The sequence below is a fragment of the Somniosus microcephalus genome, chromosome 21 (genome assembly GCF_052327205.1).
Source record: "Somniosus microcephalus isolate GS21.2 chromosome 21, FLI_Smic_1.0, whole genome shotgun sequence".
Classification (NCBI taxonomy): domain Eukaryota; kingdom Metazoa; phylum Chordata; class Chondrichthyes; order Squaliformes; family Somniosidae; genus Somniosus; species Somniosus microcephalus.
The window spans coordinates 51,508,231-51,524,072 of NC_141007.1; the positions used below are offsets into that span (position 1 = coordinate 51,508,231).

Consider the following 15,842-nt stretch of genomic DNA (forward strand, 5'->3'; position numbering starts at 1 on the left):
TCTTTATACAGAGAGTCTTGAGGCTGTGGAATTCACTTCCATGGTTCGTAGCTGAAGCAGAAATTATATCATCATTGAAGACTAGATTGGAGAGGTGGGTGAAGGAAAGGAGGTTAAAGAGATACAGGACAAGGGGAGGTAGACGTGATTAGAACTGGGGATCAATCAGTAGACCCCTCTATAAAGCTTTGGAATATACCAAAGTCTCTAAACATACACAATTGTGGCTCCCTCACTATTGCAGAATCACATAAAACATTCCTTTTATATAGAATTATATAGAAATTACAACATGAAAACAGGCTGTTTGGCCCAACCAGTTCATTTTGGTGTTTATCCTCTAGGCAAGCAGTAGTCGGAATCCCATGTGCTTACTCTGTTTCCATAGCCCTTCATTCTCTTCTCCTTCAACCACTTATCTAACCTTTTCTTAAATGTTAACATGGTCTCTGCTATAATCATTAACTCAGTGAGATAAGTCCATTCCACAGCCTCACAACCCTCTGCTTAAAAAAGGTTTTCTTCTGCTCTCTATCCTAAATCTTTTACATGCAATCTTATATCCATGCTCCCTTGTTCTAGACCCCTCAATCATTTGAAACAGTCTGCTTCTACTGACTCTGTCCCATTCCTTCATAATTTCAAACACCTCTATCAACTCACTCTTTAATCACCTCTCTTCTTTATACAGGAAACCCCCGTTTAAACGGCACCTAAATATCCGGAATTCTCTTAACCGGCAAAATTCTCACTCCGAAAACAACACCTCAATAACCGGCAATGTTGCCGTGTCCGAGTTAGTCAGTGGGGGTAGTTCGCCAAACTGCCACTACTCGGCTTCTTGGCGCTGTCAGAAGCCGGAACACCTCAATACCCCTGTAACAGGAGTCTGACTCTCCCGCGCTGCCGGTAGTCTCTTCTGATCCGCCATCTCCCACGCTGCTGGTAGTCATTGCATTGCATTACCCTCAACTGGCAGTACTGTACTTAATCAAGCATCTTCCACCATCCATTTAACACAACATTCTGTAGGTGAGTACCCAATTAATGTATACTGCACATTCCTTGATTTTTTTTATTTTTCTTTGTTAAAAATAGCCTCAGTAGACAATCCTCTCCATCATCCGGAATTTTTAATCAACCGGCAACACGGCGGTCCCGTTGGTGCCGGATACCAAAGAGTTTCCTGTAATACATTTCTCTGCATTGTGACAACAATTTCCCAAATCAGTACATGACATAAAATGTTATGGCACTTGCCTGATTGCAAAGTGTTTACAGGCACGAGATATTGCACAGATCATGGCACAGAATGCAACTGCAGCAAGGATAGAAAACAGTGAAAGGTAGAGTAACCCCTCAACACCATCGTAACATACACCAATCAGGGCATCCAGATAGTCCTATATAAGAACAAAGAGAAAAGTAAGCAACACTGTATGGATGTTTGATGCATCAACTTAGTGCTATGTCACTGTACCAGTGATATATAAATTCCTAACCCTGGCTATGGTGTTACATATATCAGATAACGCACAAAGGTCGCTCTCGACTGAAGTTAATGGAAAGGATACAAATCAGGCCGAGTGTAAAATAGGTGACCGGCCCACTGATGCCCATTTCCTGCTGGGCAGGAACTATTAACATTGGATCCACAATGTATTATGCTGTTAAAGTGTAACTGTGTATAACTGGTATCTCCCTTTAAGGCCACAAGGTGCAATTGCTATAAGGCAACAATGGAGGGAGGAGAGGGGGGAGCGGGGGGAGGGGAAGAGGAGCGGGGGGAGGGGGGGGGGGGAAGAGGAGCGGGGGGGCGGGAAGAGGAGCGGGGGGGGAGAAGAGGAGCGGGGGGGGGAGAAGAGGAGCGGGGGGGGGAGAAGAGGAGCGGGGGGGGGAGAAGAGGAGCGGGGGGGGGAGAAGAGGAGCGGGGGAGGGGAAGAGGAGCGGGGGAGGGGAAGAGGAGCGGGGGAGGGGAAGAGGAGCGGGGGAGGGGAAGAGGAGCGGGGGAGGGGAAGAGGAGCGGGGGAGGGGAAGAGGAGCGGGGGGGGAGACGGGGAGGAGCGGGGGGGGAGACGGGGAGGAGCGGGGGGGGGAGACGGGGAGGAGCGGGGGGGGAGACGGGGAGGAGCGGGGGGGGAGACGGGGAGGAGCGGGGGGGGGAGACGGGGAGGAGCGGGGGGGGGAGACGGGGAGGAGCGGGGGGGGGGAGACGGGGAGGAGCGGGGGGGGAGACGGGGAGGAGCGGGGGGGGGAGACGGGGAGGAGCGGGGGGGGGAGACGGGGAGGAGCGGGGGGGGGGAGACGGGGAGGAGCGGGGGGGGGGGGGAGACGGGGAGGAGCGGGGGGGGGGAGACGGGGAGGAGCGGGGGGGAGACGGGGAGGAGCGGGGGGGAGACGGGGAGGAGCGGGGGGGAGACGGGGAGGAGCGGGGGGGAGACGGGGAGGAGCGGGGGGGAGACGGGGAGGAGCGGGGGGGAGACGGGGAGGAGCGGGGGGGGAGACGGGGAGGAGCGGGGGGGAGACGGGGAGGAGCGGGGGGGGAGACGGGGAGGAGCGGGGGGGAGACGGGGAGGAGCGGGGGGGAGACGGGGAGGAGCGGGGGGGAGACGGGGAGGAGCGGGGGGGAGACGGGGAGGAGCGGGGGGGAGACGGGGAGGAGCGGGGGGGAGACGGGGAGGAGCGGGGGGGGAGACGGGGAGGGAGGAGACGGGGAGGAGCGGGGGGGGAGACGGGGAGGGAAGGGAGGAGCGGGGGGGGAGACGGGGAGGGAAGGGAGGAGCGGGGGGGGGAGACGGGGAGGAGCGGGGGGGGACGGGGAGGAGCGGGGGGGGACGGGGAGGAGCGGGGGGGGGGGGAGACGGGGAGGAGCGGGGGGGGGGAGACGGGGAGGAGCGGGGGGGGAGACGGGGAGGAGCGGGGGGGGAGACGGGGAGGAGCGGAGGGAAGGAGCGGGGGGTGGGGGAGGGAGGAGCGGGGGGTGGGGGAGGGAGGAGCGGGGGGTGGGGGAGGGAGGAGCGGGGGGTGGGGGAGGGAGGAGCGGGGGGTGGGGGAGGGAGGAGCGGGGGGTGGGGGAGGGAGGAGCGGGGGGTGGGGGAGGGAGGAGCGGGGGGTGGGGGAGGGAGGAGCGGGGGGTGGGGGAGGGAGGAGCGGGGGGTGGGGGAGGGAGGAGCGGGGGGTGGGGGAGGGAGGAGCGGGGGGTGGGGGAGGGAGGAGCGGGGGGTGGGGGAGGGAGGAGCGGGGGGTGGGGGAGGGAGGAGCGGGGGGTGGGGGAGGGAGGAGCGGGGGGTGGGGGAGGGAGGAGCGGGGGGTGGGGGAGGGAGGAGCGGGGGGTGGGGGAGGGAGGAGCGGGGGGTGGGGGAGGGAGGAGCGGGGGGTGGGGGAGGGAGGAGCGGGGGGTGGGGGAGGGAGGAGCGGGGGGTGGGGGAGGGAGGAGCGGGGGAGGGAGGAGCGGGGGAGGGAGGAGCGGGGAAGGGAGGAGCGGGGAAGGGAGGAGCGGGGGGGGGGGGGAAGGGAGGAGCGGGGGGGGGGGGAAGGGAGGAGCGGGGGGGGGGGGGGAAGGGAGGAGCGGGGGGGGGAAGGGAGGAGCGGGGGGGGAAGGGGAGGAGCGGGGGGGGAAGGGAGGAGCGGGGGGGGAAGGGAGGAGCGGGGGGGGAAGGGAGGAGCGGGGGGGGGAAGGGAGGAGCGGGGGGGGGAAGGGAGGAGCGGGGGGGGGAAGGGAGAGCGGGGGGGGGAAGGGAGGAGCGGGGGGGGAAGGGAGGAGCGGGGGGGGGGAAGGGAGGAGCGGGGGGGGAAGGGAGGAGCGGGGGGGGGAAGGGAGGAGCGGGGGGGGGAAGGGAGGAGCGGGGGGGGGAAGGGAGGAGCGGGGGGGGGAAGGGAGGAGCGGGGGGGGGAAGGGAGGAGCGGGGGGGGGGAAGGGAGGAGCGGGGGGGGAAGGGAGGAGCGGGGGGGGAAGGGAGGAGCGGGGGGGGGAAGGGAGGATGCGGGGGGGGGGAAGGGAGGAGCGGGGGGGGGGAAGGGAGGAGCGGGGGGGAAGGGAGGAGCGGGGGGGGGAAGGGAGGAGCGGGGGGGGGGGGAAGGGAGGAGCGGGGGGGGGAAGGGAGGAGCGGGGGGGGGAAGGGAGGAGCGGGGGGGGAAGGGAGGAGCGGGGGGGGAAGGGAGGAGCGGGGGGGGGAAGGGAGGAGCGGGGGGGGGGGAAGGGAGGAGCGGGGGGGGGAAGGGAGGAGCGGGGGGGGAAGGGAGGAGCGGGGGGGGAAGGGAGGAGCGGGGGGGGGGGAAGGGAGGAGCGGGGGGGGGGAAGGGAGGAGCGGGGGGGGGGAAGGGAGGAGCGGGGGGGGGAAGGGAGGAGCGGGGGGGGAGGGAGGAGCGGGGGGGGAGGGAGGAGCGGGGGGGAAGGGAGGAGCGGGGGGGAAGGGAGGAGCGGGGGGGAAGGGAGGAGCGGGGGGGAAGGGAGGAGCGGGGGGGAAGGGAGGAGCGGGGGGGGAAGGGAGGAGCGGGGGGGGGAAGGGAGGAGCGGGGGGGAAGGGAGGAGCGGGGGGGAAGGGAGGAGCGGGGGGGAAGGGAGGAGCGGGGGGGAAGGGAGGAGCGGGGGGAAGGGAGGAGCGGGGGGGGGAAGGGAGGAGCGGGGGGGGAAGGGAGGAGCGGGGGGGGAAGGGAGGAGCGGGGGGGGAAGGGAGGAGCGGGGGGGGGAAGGGAGGAGCGGGGGGGGGAAGGGAGGAGCGGGGGGGGGGAGGGAGGAGCGGGGGGGAAGGGAGGAGCGGGGGAGGCGGGTGGGAGGGGAGGGGGTGAGGGAGGGAGGGGGTGAGGGAGGGAGGGAGGGAGGGTGGGAGGGGGGGTGAGGGAGGGAGGGAGGGGGGTGAGTGAGGGAGGGAGGGAGGGAGGGAGGGAGGGGGTGAGGGAGGGTGGGAGGGAGGGAGGGGGTGAGGGTGGTGGAAGGAAGTAGGAAGGCACCAGGGTAGGTACCCAGCTGGGCAGGGATGGATAGGTGTGTTTGTGTGGGTTTGTTTAAAACGCAGACTCCAAAGTGACATTGTTCAGGGCCACACAAGAGGCCAGCACACAACTGGATCAGAAACAGACAGTTGCTTCAAAGTCAAAGTCAGAGTCAAACCCCAGGCTGATCAGAGGTTAGACCTTGGTGTGGGGTGGGAAGGTTTCAAAAGTTTGAAGATGCGCTTCTAATAGTTGGGATTTTTATATGAGCTCAGCATCATGAACATTGGCGTGTGAACAACTTTTTAAAAAATACAGTTGCGAGGTAAAAATACATTTTTGCACCTTTATTTACCCAAGCAAAATTTGTTTTTCTGCAAATCTTTACCAGTTAGTAGGAAGTGATCTCTCAGCATTTCAGGTTGACGGTACAACCCACACTTGGCTCTCATTAGCCATGGGCTCAGTCAATGAGCTCATTCATTAACAAAATAGGCAATCAACATAATTTTCATTCCTGGCAGCCAATCAGGAGCTGACATTCAGTAACCAAATTAGGACACAGCAGTGTTGCCCATAGGTAAAAGGTAGCAAACAAAGTAAAGAAAATAAGCAGGCAGAGATATTGCTTTGCTTCACTAAGAGTTTACCTTGTGGAGTCCTCGGCAGTCAAGCATTGCAGTGAGCTGGTGCAAATTGGATTCAGATCGATTTAGCAGCTGCTGTATCGCAAGAAGGTCTTTCTGTGAAGAAAGAATGGGCAGATTAAAAAACATGTTCAGTCACACAAGTAATGTGTTAAGCCCTTCTCTAAATATCAGAAACAATATGGAGTCACCCAATTGCCCAATGAGTTTATCCAGGGAATAGACAATCTATACAGTAAACCATGTGGACCCTGGTTCACTCCACAATCAATGCAGTTAGCTTATTTCAGCTGAGGAGCACCAAGGGTCCTAAGAGGGACATCTTAGGCGGACTGCAGAGGCAACGGTGCAGGGGTGGGAAGAGAAGCCATTGTTGGAGATACTCTGGCTATGATTGGATAGTAAGAGTGGAACCAAGTGAGGGGAATCAATTGAGGTGGACAACAGAGGAGAGGTGCTCAAGCAGGATGGTGTGGTCGATTGTATGAAGAACCGCAGAGCGGTCGAGAAGGGATAATGCACCACGGTCACAGAGGATGTCATTCGAGACATTGGCTAAAGCCGTTGCGCTGCTGTGGCAGGAGGGAAAACCTGATTGGATACATTGGAACAGGGAGCTGTGGTAAAGATGGACATGGATTTGGGAGACGATAACACATTCAAGGACACATTTTCAACAATGAGACTGAGAAACAAAAACTTTGCGAAGAGAAATGTTATCTCCTACCAATGCCATTGGGAATATCGGTACTGCAATATGCATCATTCCTTGGATCTGCAGCTGCATGGTAGTCAGTGATCGCTGGAAAACTAAGAGAGTCTATAAGAAGGGGAAAGAAATACTTTAGTCTGATTCAATTATGTTGCAGTGAAAATTCAAAAATCGATCTCTTTTTGCTTTCCTTTTCCATGTGAATGTCCTAGCTAAGAATAATTTTTTTTTTTTTAAACCCTTCCTTTCCAAAGAAAAATCAAGCTTTCAATTTAATTATATATGAACAATGATCGACAGGAAAAGACTGGTCCATCCATCCTCTCCCACACAATTGTGATGTCTTGTGTATCACAATACATACACAATTCCCACCCCACCTGGAAAGCACTCCTTTACATCACCAATTCAAATCCATTACAAATAAAACTGGCATCACAGAATTTTACAACATGGAAGGAGGCCATTCAGCCCATCACACCTATGCCAGCTTCCTAAAAGACCTATCGACTTACTCCCATTACCCCCTGCCTTTTTTTCTTTTTCAAATACAGGAAACTTTCGATTAACCGGCCCCTAAATAACCGGAAATGTCGGTTAACCGGCAAAATTCAGGAGTAGGTTCAGGTAACTTTTATTACTTTTATTAGTCCATTTGTTGCTGTGCAAGCGGCTGGCTGCAGCTGTTGCTAAGCTACAGAGACGCTTGCAACTTGTGGATGTTGTTCTGAAGCTGAAGTAACAGGGTTTGTTGCTTTATACGGAGCTCTGAGTTCCGTATCTTTTACTATAGCGTTCGGTTATCCGGAATTTTTGATGAACCGGCACCACGTCGGTCCCGGATACCAGAAAGTTTCCTGTATATCAACGCATAAAATGAAGAACTCAGTCTGCAATTGTTGGGTTGGAATAGAGAACTCAACCACTTAACTTCATACCAGACCTTATTGCCATTTTAAAAAAATGTTCAATCCACCTACTTCCTAAACAATGTACCAATATAAAATATTGTGTACCTGTTGGAATGGGTTACTCATGCTGTGGCTGCAATACAGGTAGTAATGTACCACATCTGTAATAGAAGCAAACAAACATCAGTTAGTAGAGCTCCCATAGCCCAGCTGCAATACAATATTTATTATATGGTGAAACTGTGTGTGTACATGTTACGCAAAGGTTAGCTGTTTTGAAGTCAGTTTCTTGATGTGAGGTAGACGAAATATGAAAATTCTAGTTTCACCTGAAGTGTGCATTTTTTGGATTCCATTTTTTTTGGCAAAAATGAGGCAGGAGAATGCATTCAATGATCTGTGTCAACATCACTGTTATTCAGTTGTAGTTTTTTTTTTATGCACATATAACATTTGAGATGATCAGATGCAAGTGTGGCAGTACTTTGCCGTGTGGTTCATTTGAATTGTGATGGAGAAGGGATGGACACAAGATTTCGTTATATTTGATGATACCTGAAGCTTTGCAGAGGTTCCATTAAAAATGTTACGGTTGCAGCACCCCGCCACTCCTATAAGAAAATGTTCTTGCCGCGTGGTACTGAATCATGGGCTGTGCTGTGAGCTAGTATCAGCTGGGTGGCAGTAAAGGTGCCACAATTAATGAGACAAAAGGAAATGCACAGCCGGGGTTCTCATTGCTGAGATCCAGTGGTTCTGTGGTGAGTGACCAGGGCATATGATAAATCTAGGGCTAATATTAATGAAGAAAATCAAGCCGGAAATAGAAGGGAATCAAAACAGGGGATTAGAAAGGCTAAGAGGGGGCATGAAGAAAGACTGGCAGATAACAGTGGGAAATAGTAACGGATTTTACACATAAAAGTTACAAGAATAAAGTAAGAGGAGCACTGATGAGAAATAAAAAAAATCTTCTTTGGAAGGACAAAGAAATGACAGAGATACTAAATAAGCTCTTTGCCTTGATTTTCACAGAAGAGTGTGATAGTAAAAAGGTACAAGAGGAGAAAATAAAGAATTTAGATTAGGATAACTATTGAGAAGGAAGTAGTACTAAAAAAAATTGGTAGCACTATAATTGGGCCTTTAAAATGCTTAGGAAAGTCAGAGGAAATAGTAGAGGACCTGACCACAGTCTTTGAAACATCCTTAGATATGGAAGCTGTGCTAGAAGACTGGAGAGTTGCCAATATAACACCTGATCAAAGAGGGACAACGGGATAAACCAAGTACAGTAACTATAGACCAGTTAGTCTAACATCAGTAGTGGGCCAGCTTCCAGCTGTGAGGAATGTATACAGTGGTGTCTCCAGCAGTCGGTGCTGGGACCATTGCTCTTCTTAATATATTATTTTACTGATGATCTGGACTTGGGGATAAGGGCACATTATCAAAATTAACTATGAAGAGCAACTTCAAGGAGGACAGAGACAGATTATTACATCAGGTAGATAAATACCAGATGAAATTTGATGTGGAGAGACATATACACTAAAAACAATAACTTTAAAAGGAGTAGAGAGGCAAAAAAAACCACGGGATTCAGATACACAAATCTTTAAAAGTGGGAGGACAAGTTGATAAAGCTGTCAAAAGCATACGGAATCCTAGGTTTTATACACAAAAGCAAACATGTATTAAACTTACACAAATCAATGGATCAGCCGCAGTTAAAACATAATGTCCAATTCTGGGCACCTTACTTTGGGAAAGACGGTGTGGAAAAGATTCACTGAGATTATACCAAGGGTGAGAGGCTTTAGTTTCGAAGAGAAACTGGGGCTCATTTTACTAAAACAGAAAAAGATCTAATCAATGCTATCAAAATTATGAGGGGTTTTGATATGGTGAGTCAGTAACTAAAGGGCATAAATTGAAGATCACCACCAAAAAAATATATATATACAGGTAGACTATCCTTTATCCGAAAACCTCGGGACCAGCCGTGTTTCGGTTTTCGGATTTCAGAAGGTATTTTATAAGACTGGGAAATTTGTCGGGGGTGGGGGTCGGCGGGGGGTCCGCCGGCGGGGGGTCGGCGTCGGCGGTGGGGGGTCGGCGGGGGGTTGTCGGCGGGGGTCGGGGTCGTGCGCCACTCTGGTCATGTCGTGCGGGCGTCCACGGGGGGTCGGGGGTGGGGGTCGGCGTCGGCGGGGGGGTCCGCGGGGGGTCGCCGGCGGGGGTCGGGGTCGTGCGCACGACTTACGCTGACCCTCTGCTCAGCGTAAGTCGTGCGCCACTCTGGTCATGTCGTGCGCGTGACTTACGCTGAACGAAAAAACCTTCGGTTTTTAGAGGGTTTCGGTTTTCGGAAGTTCGGATAAAGGGTAGCGTACCTGTATATATTTATACACACACACACAAGGTTGTCAGTAAATGGAATGTCCTAGCAAAAACAATGATGGAAGCAGAATCTATAAAAGCTTTTAAAAGGGAAGTAGGTAAATATTTGAAAATAAATAAATAAAAGGTGTTGGGAAAGGGTGCAGGAATGGGACCAAGTGAAAGGCTCTTTCAAAGATCTAGAGAAGGCACAATGGGCCAAATGGCCCTCTTCTGTGCTGTAAATCTATTATTCTGTGTGCATGTATGGATCGAGTGATGATGGAACCAGCCTCCGCTCTGATAGTGCCCACAGATGAAAAGCTATCACTTACTGTCCAGGGCCACATATAAAGAGTGGCCACTCAAGCAAAGGGATTGGAAGGCCATAGAACTGTATTCCTGTGTTAGATGCCAACTTTGAGGGAAGGCAGGAGAAAAGAGAAAGAATGCATTGTTCTTTTAAAAAATAACATTAGAAAAGAAAGTGCAAGTTTACCTGAGCTAATTTTATTATGGGTCATGTTCATGATGAATTTGCCTGGAGCCACACAGAAATCACTGATCCCCTGCAACATATGAAAGTTAAACAATTTGTAATGTTGACAAAAAGGAAGTTCCAATAAATTTAAGTCAGAAAAAAATTAATGCAAAGGAAGAAACAGGATCGAAGTATATTGGAGTGATATAAAACCAATATAGAGGCTTTTAAAATGTGTGGTTGGTGCAGTAAATTTGCTTCCACATTTTCAGTTCAACACAACACAAAGATTTCTGCAGCAAAATGTAGACAAAATCATGGTCTTTGGTGCATTTCATTTACAGGAGCCAAAAAGTTGTCAGGAATCAGCACTAAAAAGAATGTTTTGTAGCGATTCGTGTGCATCGCCACTAAATAATCAAGTTCGACTTACTATAAATAAGTTGTTTATTTACAGGAACAGGTTAAATACAACAGGTAAGGTAGCAGGTAAGATGGCTGACTGTAGGAGCACCGTGGTGTAGGTCTTTCCCCAGCGGGGACGCCACGAGGACTAACTAGAAGTTTCCCAGCTCAACTGCCAGCAGGTTCCGAGCTCTACTGTTGGAAGGTTCCAAGCTCTGACGTCATGACGCAGAGTACAAGAGAGAAGCCTGAGTATAGTAACAGACACATACAGTAAGGTAAGTTAAAGGGAACTGGTCTATAGTTACTGTACTTGGTTTATCCCGTTGTCCCTCAATGTAAGGGACAACTGGTGGTACCGCCACAGTTTGATATTTTTTAGCTCTTCTGTCTTCAGTCTGCCCTCTTTCCTATACCATCCCTCTTCCAATAAAATCAGCATTGCTTTTGAACGACTCATAAGCTTCTGCCCAGACTGATCTTGAATCTGCTACTTCACAACCAATTAATTATTTTGACGTGCAGCTGCTGCTAGATCCAGCAAACATGAACCTTTTTTGCCCCACAAACAGCAAATGAGGTGAATAACCAGTTAAGTAGTTCTTAGTGGGGCTGGCTGAGCAACAATGTTGGCCAGGGTACTGGGAGAACTTACTGCTCTTTTCTGAATAGTCCGGTGGGACCTTGAACATCCACCTGAACAGGTCAACAAAGCTCAAGTTTAACCAGTGGCTTTGGCCCCTACGGCAAACCCCACAACCTCGCCACCAATTAACATCATTCACTCCAGCTGCCCTCAGACTGAACCAGACAGGACGAATCGATCTCCTGTTCTACCCAGAGCTGAGTTTCCAACCCAACGTTCTCTCCCTCAGCAAGACTGCCGACTTCCACCTTTGTAACGATGCCCATCTCTGCCTCAGCCCATCTGCCAACGAAACCATCATCCGTGCCTTTGCCACCTTCAAACTCGAACACTCCAATGTTCTCCTGGCCAGCCTCCCATCTTCCGTAAACTTCAAGTCATCCCAAATTCTGCTGTGCTTATCCCATCCTACACCAAGTCCTGCTTGCTCATCATCCCCATCGTTCTGGCCTACATTGGTTCCTGGCCTCCCATCAAAAATGTAAAATTCTCATGCTGAAATGACATGCAAGTTACTGTTTAAATCTGCTTGTAGTTGAATTATTCTACTAAAGAGATCAATGGAAACATTGCAGGTTACAACTTTAGTTAACACTACTATTTGTTTCAGTTTCTTCACTTCAGCCAGTAAAAAGTAGTTAAAATGAAATGAAATTCATGTCTGGACTAATCAGCATCTCGCATTCATTTGTTTTTTTTGTTTCACAAACATCATGGATGAATAGAGCAAACTAATAGGATCTGGTTTGCAGCTATAAAAAGATTTTGAAGGTCTAATCCTTTCACAAGTGAAATCAAAAGTCCAGTGATCATCCATCTATCAGTTATCTTTCTACATAACGTGGGTGTTCATGACCGAGTTACATACCAACAAGTAATCATCAGCAATATTGGTGGAATCTATGTATAACCAAACCCCGCCTGCAGACATTAACTGACTAGTTTCATTTGTTCATGGGATATTAAGGTGGAAAGTCCAAACCACAGAATTTTAAGCAATATAATATTTGGTATTTATGGTCCAACTAAAGTAATATTTATAAATGCACATTGTGGGTCAAAGTCCGCATCCTAAAAAACAATTCTCAGTACAAAATATCTTTGGGATTTCTATTGGGGTTGGCGCTGTAGAAAGACACCATTTTCAACAATGCCCCTGTGGTCCAATCATCCAAGGCAGAGCTGGCAAGATGACCCAAAAACCTGTTTGGAGTAGAGTGTGGATCAAGACAAGGGAACCTCCAAGATCAGCAGTCCCTGTACCCAGAGTTGTATTCTGAGTAAGATACCCAAGAAATCATTTGCATCCATGTTTGGCAAATCTCCTTGGCATTCAGCAATGCCAAGGTTTAGTGTAAAATACTCTACGATGGAAGAGCGTAATGCTTTCATCAGTCATTTTGGGTCAAAAACAACAACTTGCATTTATATAGCATCCTTAATGTAGTAAAACATTCCAAGGCGCTTTGCAGGAACATAATCAGACAAAGCTTGACATTGAGCCAAAGGAGGAAACATTAGGGCAGCTGACCAAATGCTTGGTCAAAGAGGTAGGTTTTAAGCAGCGTATTAAAGGAGAGGGGTGGAGAGGCAAAGAGGTTTGGGGAGAGTATTCCAGAGCTTCAGCCCGAGATGACTGAAGGCGTGGCCGCTAACAGTGTGGCGAAGGAAGTGAGCGATTCACAAGATGCCAGAGTTAAGAAACCTGTAACACAACTAAACAGCAGTAAAACAGGAGTTAGTAAGAATGTCGTGCACTTGTATTTTCAGATGGCGCGAGATAAAGTTCCATATGTAATACTTTTGAAGGCAGTTAAGATTCAAAAAATTAACAAGTTAGCCAGCTGGATTGAAAACCAGCTTGGAAATAGGAAGTGACAGTCGATGACATATGGAAAACTAAACCAGTTAAATTGATGCGAAATTCCAGAGAATTCAAATATGGCTAAACAATTTCATTATTTTTACCTGGAAAGTTTAACATTCATTGCAGGGAAAGTCTTTCAAAAGATTCTGCTGGTGGGCAAGTCTGTGGAAGGCAGCAGTCGACTGAATATTGGCAATATGAGAAGGGAGGAACATGTTGAGTTTAGCTCATTCCTTTGTGTACTTATGCAGAACTTGTCAGGAGATTAAATACCTTTTTTGGCCTCAGAAAGCTTGTACTTTTTGCTCATTCAGCCTTCAGCTTGAATCAGTCAAGAAAAACATCTGTAGACCTAATCTTAAACACTGAAATACTGACAACGGTCTGACTAGAAATTCCCCAAACCAGACAGTTCATATTTTATGGATCCATGTTCTAATTTGGTTGAAAAACCCTGGAATTTCTCTTTCCATTTTTAATAACTATAATATATTTTCCATAACCTTCCTTGGATCTATGTGTTATGAAGCTAGTTCTGCTCTAGAGAGGTAGCTGCAGGTACCAGTTGTAAACATCAATTTAATATTTAAGTTATTTAAAATTATTCTCCCACATCTTTTTTTTAAGCACACAGTAAATATCTATATATTAAAAATCTTGTGTATGTCATGCACTTCCTGTCCACAAACCTTAATTCTTGTGTCACAATTTTGAGTCACACATTTAATATTGAAACTGCCTATGTAAACATTTATAATGGGAATCTGCATGTCAAGGCAGCAAGGGGTGGTGAGGGGGCGAGGGGTGGGGAGGGGGGGAAAGGAAGGAAAGGAAATAGAGGGAAGAAAGAATGGAATGGAAGAAAAGGCAAAAATGGAAAGGTCCAGTTCTATGAAGAGCAGCAGAAGCAACACCAATCTACACATGACATTTGCAAAGTATTCTTTGCAGATTACACCAATATTTTCTTTGTAAGATATGTAGCAGCAAATATGCACATTTCTGAAAGCTGCAAAGGTTCAATCAGTATTCAGGTTGATCCAAATCAGCTGTTTAAAACCAGACTGAGCAGAATTCATGTGAACAGACCACTAAAGGGAATGAAAGCAGAGAGGGGGAGAAAATGGATTGTTAAAAAAAAAACCTAGCTTAAGGAAGCACTGAAGTGAAGTGATGCAACTGATATTTAATGAACAGGCCTGCCACAGCTGTGCATTTTGAAACCATAATACCATCACATATTAATCCAGTTAGAAGGTGTAGGGGGCCCAGAGAGTGAGGGGACAGCTGAAATGTCAATCAAATCAGAAGATTTGGACTAAACACAACACGGTTTCAATCAGTTGACTTCAGCTACTGGCAGTAATCTGCTTACCAGGTTTAGCAGAGGCATACCAGCTGACAGGGCTGTAGATGGGGGATGGACCAAATAAAGGAAATCATTTCATTCTATGTACCAATACAGACAATCGCAGCAAATAGTTGAAAGACGAATAGACCGTTAACCAAATTAAACATAAGAACATAAGAAATAGGAGCAGGAGTAGGCCATTTGGCCCTTCGAGCCTGCTCTGCCATTCAATAAGATTCATGGCTGATCTTCTACCTCATCTCCACTTTCCTGCACTATCCCCATATCCCTTGATTACCTTAATATCCAAAAATCTATCGCGCTCGGTCTTAAATATATTCAACGACTGAGCCTCCACAGCCCTCTGGGGTAGAGAATTCCAAAGATTCACCACCCTCCGAGTGAAGAAATTTCTCCTCATCTCAGTCCTAAATGGCCGACCCCTTATTCTGAGACTGTGACCCCTGGTTCTAGACTCCCCAGCCAGGGGAAACATCCTCCTTGCATCTACCCTGTCAAGCCCTGTAAGAATTGTGTATGTTTCAATGAGATCACCTCTCATGCTTCTAAACTCTAGGGAATATAGGCCTAGTCTACTCAATCTCTCCTCATAGGACAATCCCCCCCATCCCAGGAACCAATTACTCACCTGCTACCGATTGAAATATTCTTTCAGTGCTCATCGTTAATGAATGAAGTGCACAAGAATGCCACCATTTGTTATTAACAAAAGGATCTGGAATAAATCCACAATTTAACAAACACTGCTTCACCACTATAGAACCTTGGCTTAGATCTGCTGTCTGCAGTGCAGTGCATTCAGCTGAGTGCCCACTTATGTAAAAGAAAAATGCGTACACCTAATTAAGTGAACTGGGAATATAAATGAACAAAATTCTTCACCTTTAGCCAGAATTTAGGTTGTTCATCTGGTTTTCAGTATTTATGTAGTTTCTATGTAGTTGTGTAATGTACAGTGCCTCTCAATTAGCCCTTTAATCTTCTACGGATTTCCAATCTTAAATATAATACTTGTCCCTGAATGTCATTTGAGACTACATGATAAAAGATACACCCCAGAAATATGCAAAAACAAACACTAAAAACTATGGTGAATGCTGTTGAAGGGCAGAACTTCCATTCACTGTTAAATGGTAAATTGTGGGCAAGTTCTAACTTGCAAGACTTGGAAAAATATTTTTTTAATTAACACCAGATAAGCGAGAACATCACTAGGGAAACTTGAAGGAAATTTCATGCACACTGCTGCTTATACATCATCTTGGCTTTGTCATATCAAACTGTTGAAACAATCACTGCTGATTTTTTCAGATGTCAAAGGCTACAAAAGTTTCAAAATAAAAGTCAAACGTGGCATCTCTGTCCAACTTGAAATTGCAAATCCTGCCCTACTTGAATACATCACGCTTCAGATAGAAATTGACTGTACATTTACAAGAAAATTGGTAGTTGCAAGTGGCATTTCAACATCACAAATGCTCACTCTT

The 15,842-nt window shown here is 49.1% G+C and overlaps 1 protein-coding gene and 1 long non-coding RNA gene across 2 annotated transcripts in view; one reads left to right on the forward strand and one right to left on the reverse strand.

Annotated features, from left to right (window-relative positions):
* The window catches only part of LOC147102796 (uncharacterized), a 45,998-nt gene that overhangs the window by 20,474 nt on the left and 9,682 nt on the right, over positions 1 to 15,842 (forward strand). The gene's annotated exons all lie outside the window — the stretch shown is intronic.
* The window catches only part of ttyh2 (tweety family member 2), a 150,534-nt gene that overhangs the window by 14,459 nt on the left and 120,233 nt on the right, over positions 1 to 15,842 (reverse strand). The window contains exons 7-11 of the mRNA XM_085963608.1: positions 10,084 to 10,153; positions 7,308 to 7,363; positions 6,307 to 6,399; positions 5,583 to 5,675; positions 1,261 to 1,403 (exon numbers count right to left, since the gene is read on the reverse strand). Coding sequence (XP_085819734.1) covers positions 1,261 to 1,403; positions 5,583 to 5,675; positions 6,307 to 6,399; positions 7,308 to 7,363; positions 10,084 to 10,153 — 455 coding nt within the window. The remainder of the gene's footprint in view (positions 1 to 1,260; positions 1,404 to 5,582; positions 5,676 to 6,306; positions 6,400 to 7,307; positions 7,364 to 10,083; positions 10,154 to 15,842) is intronic.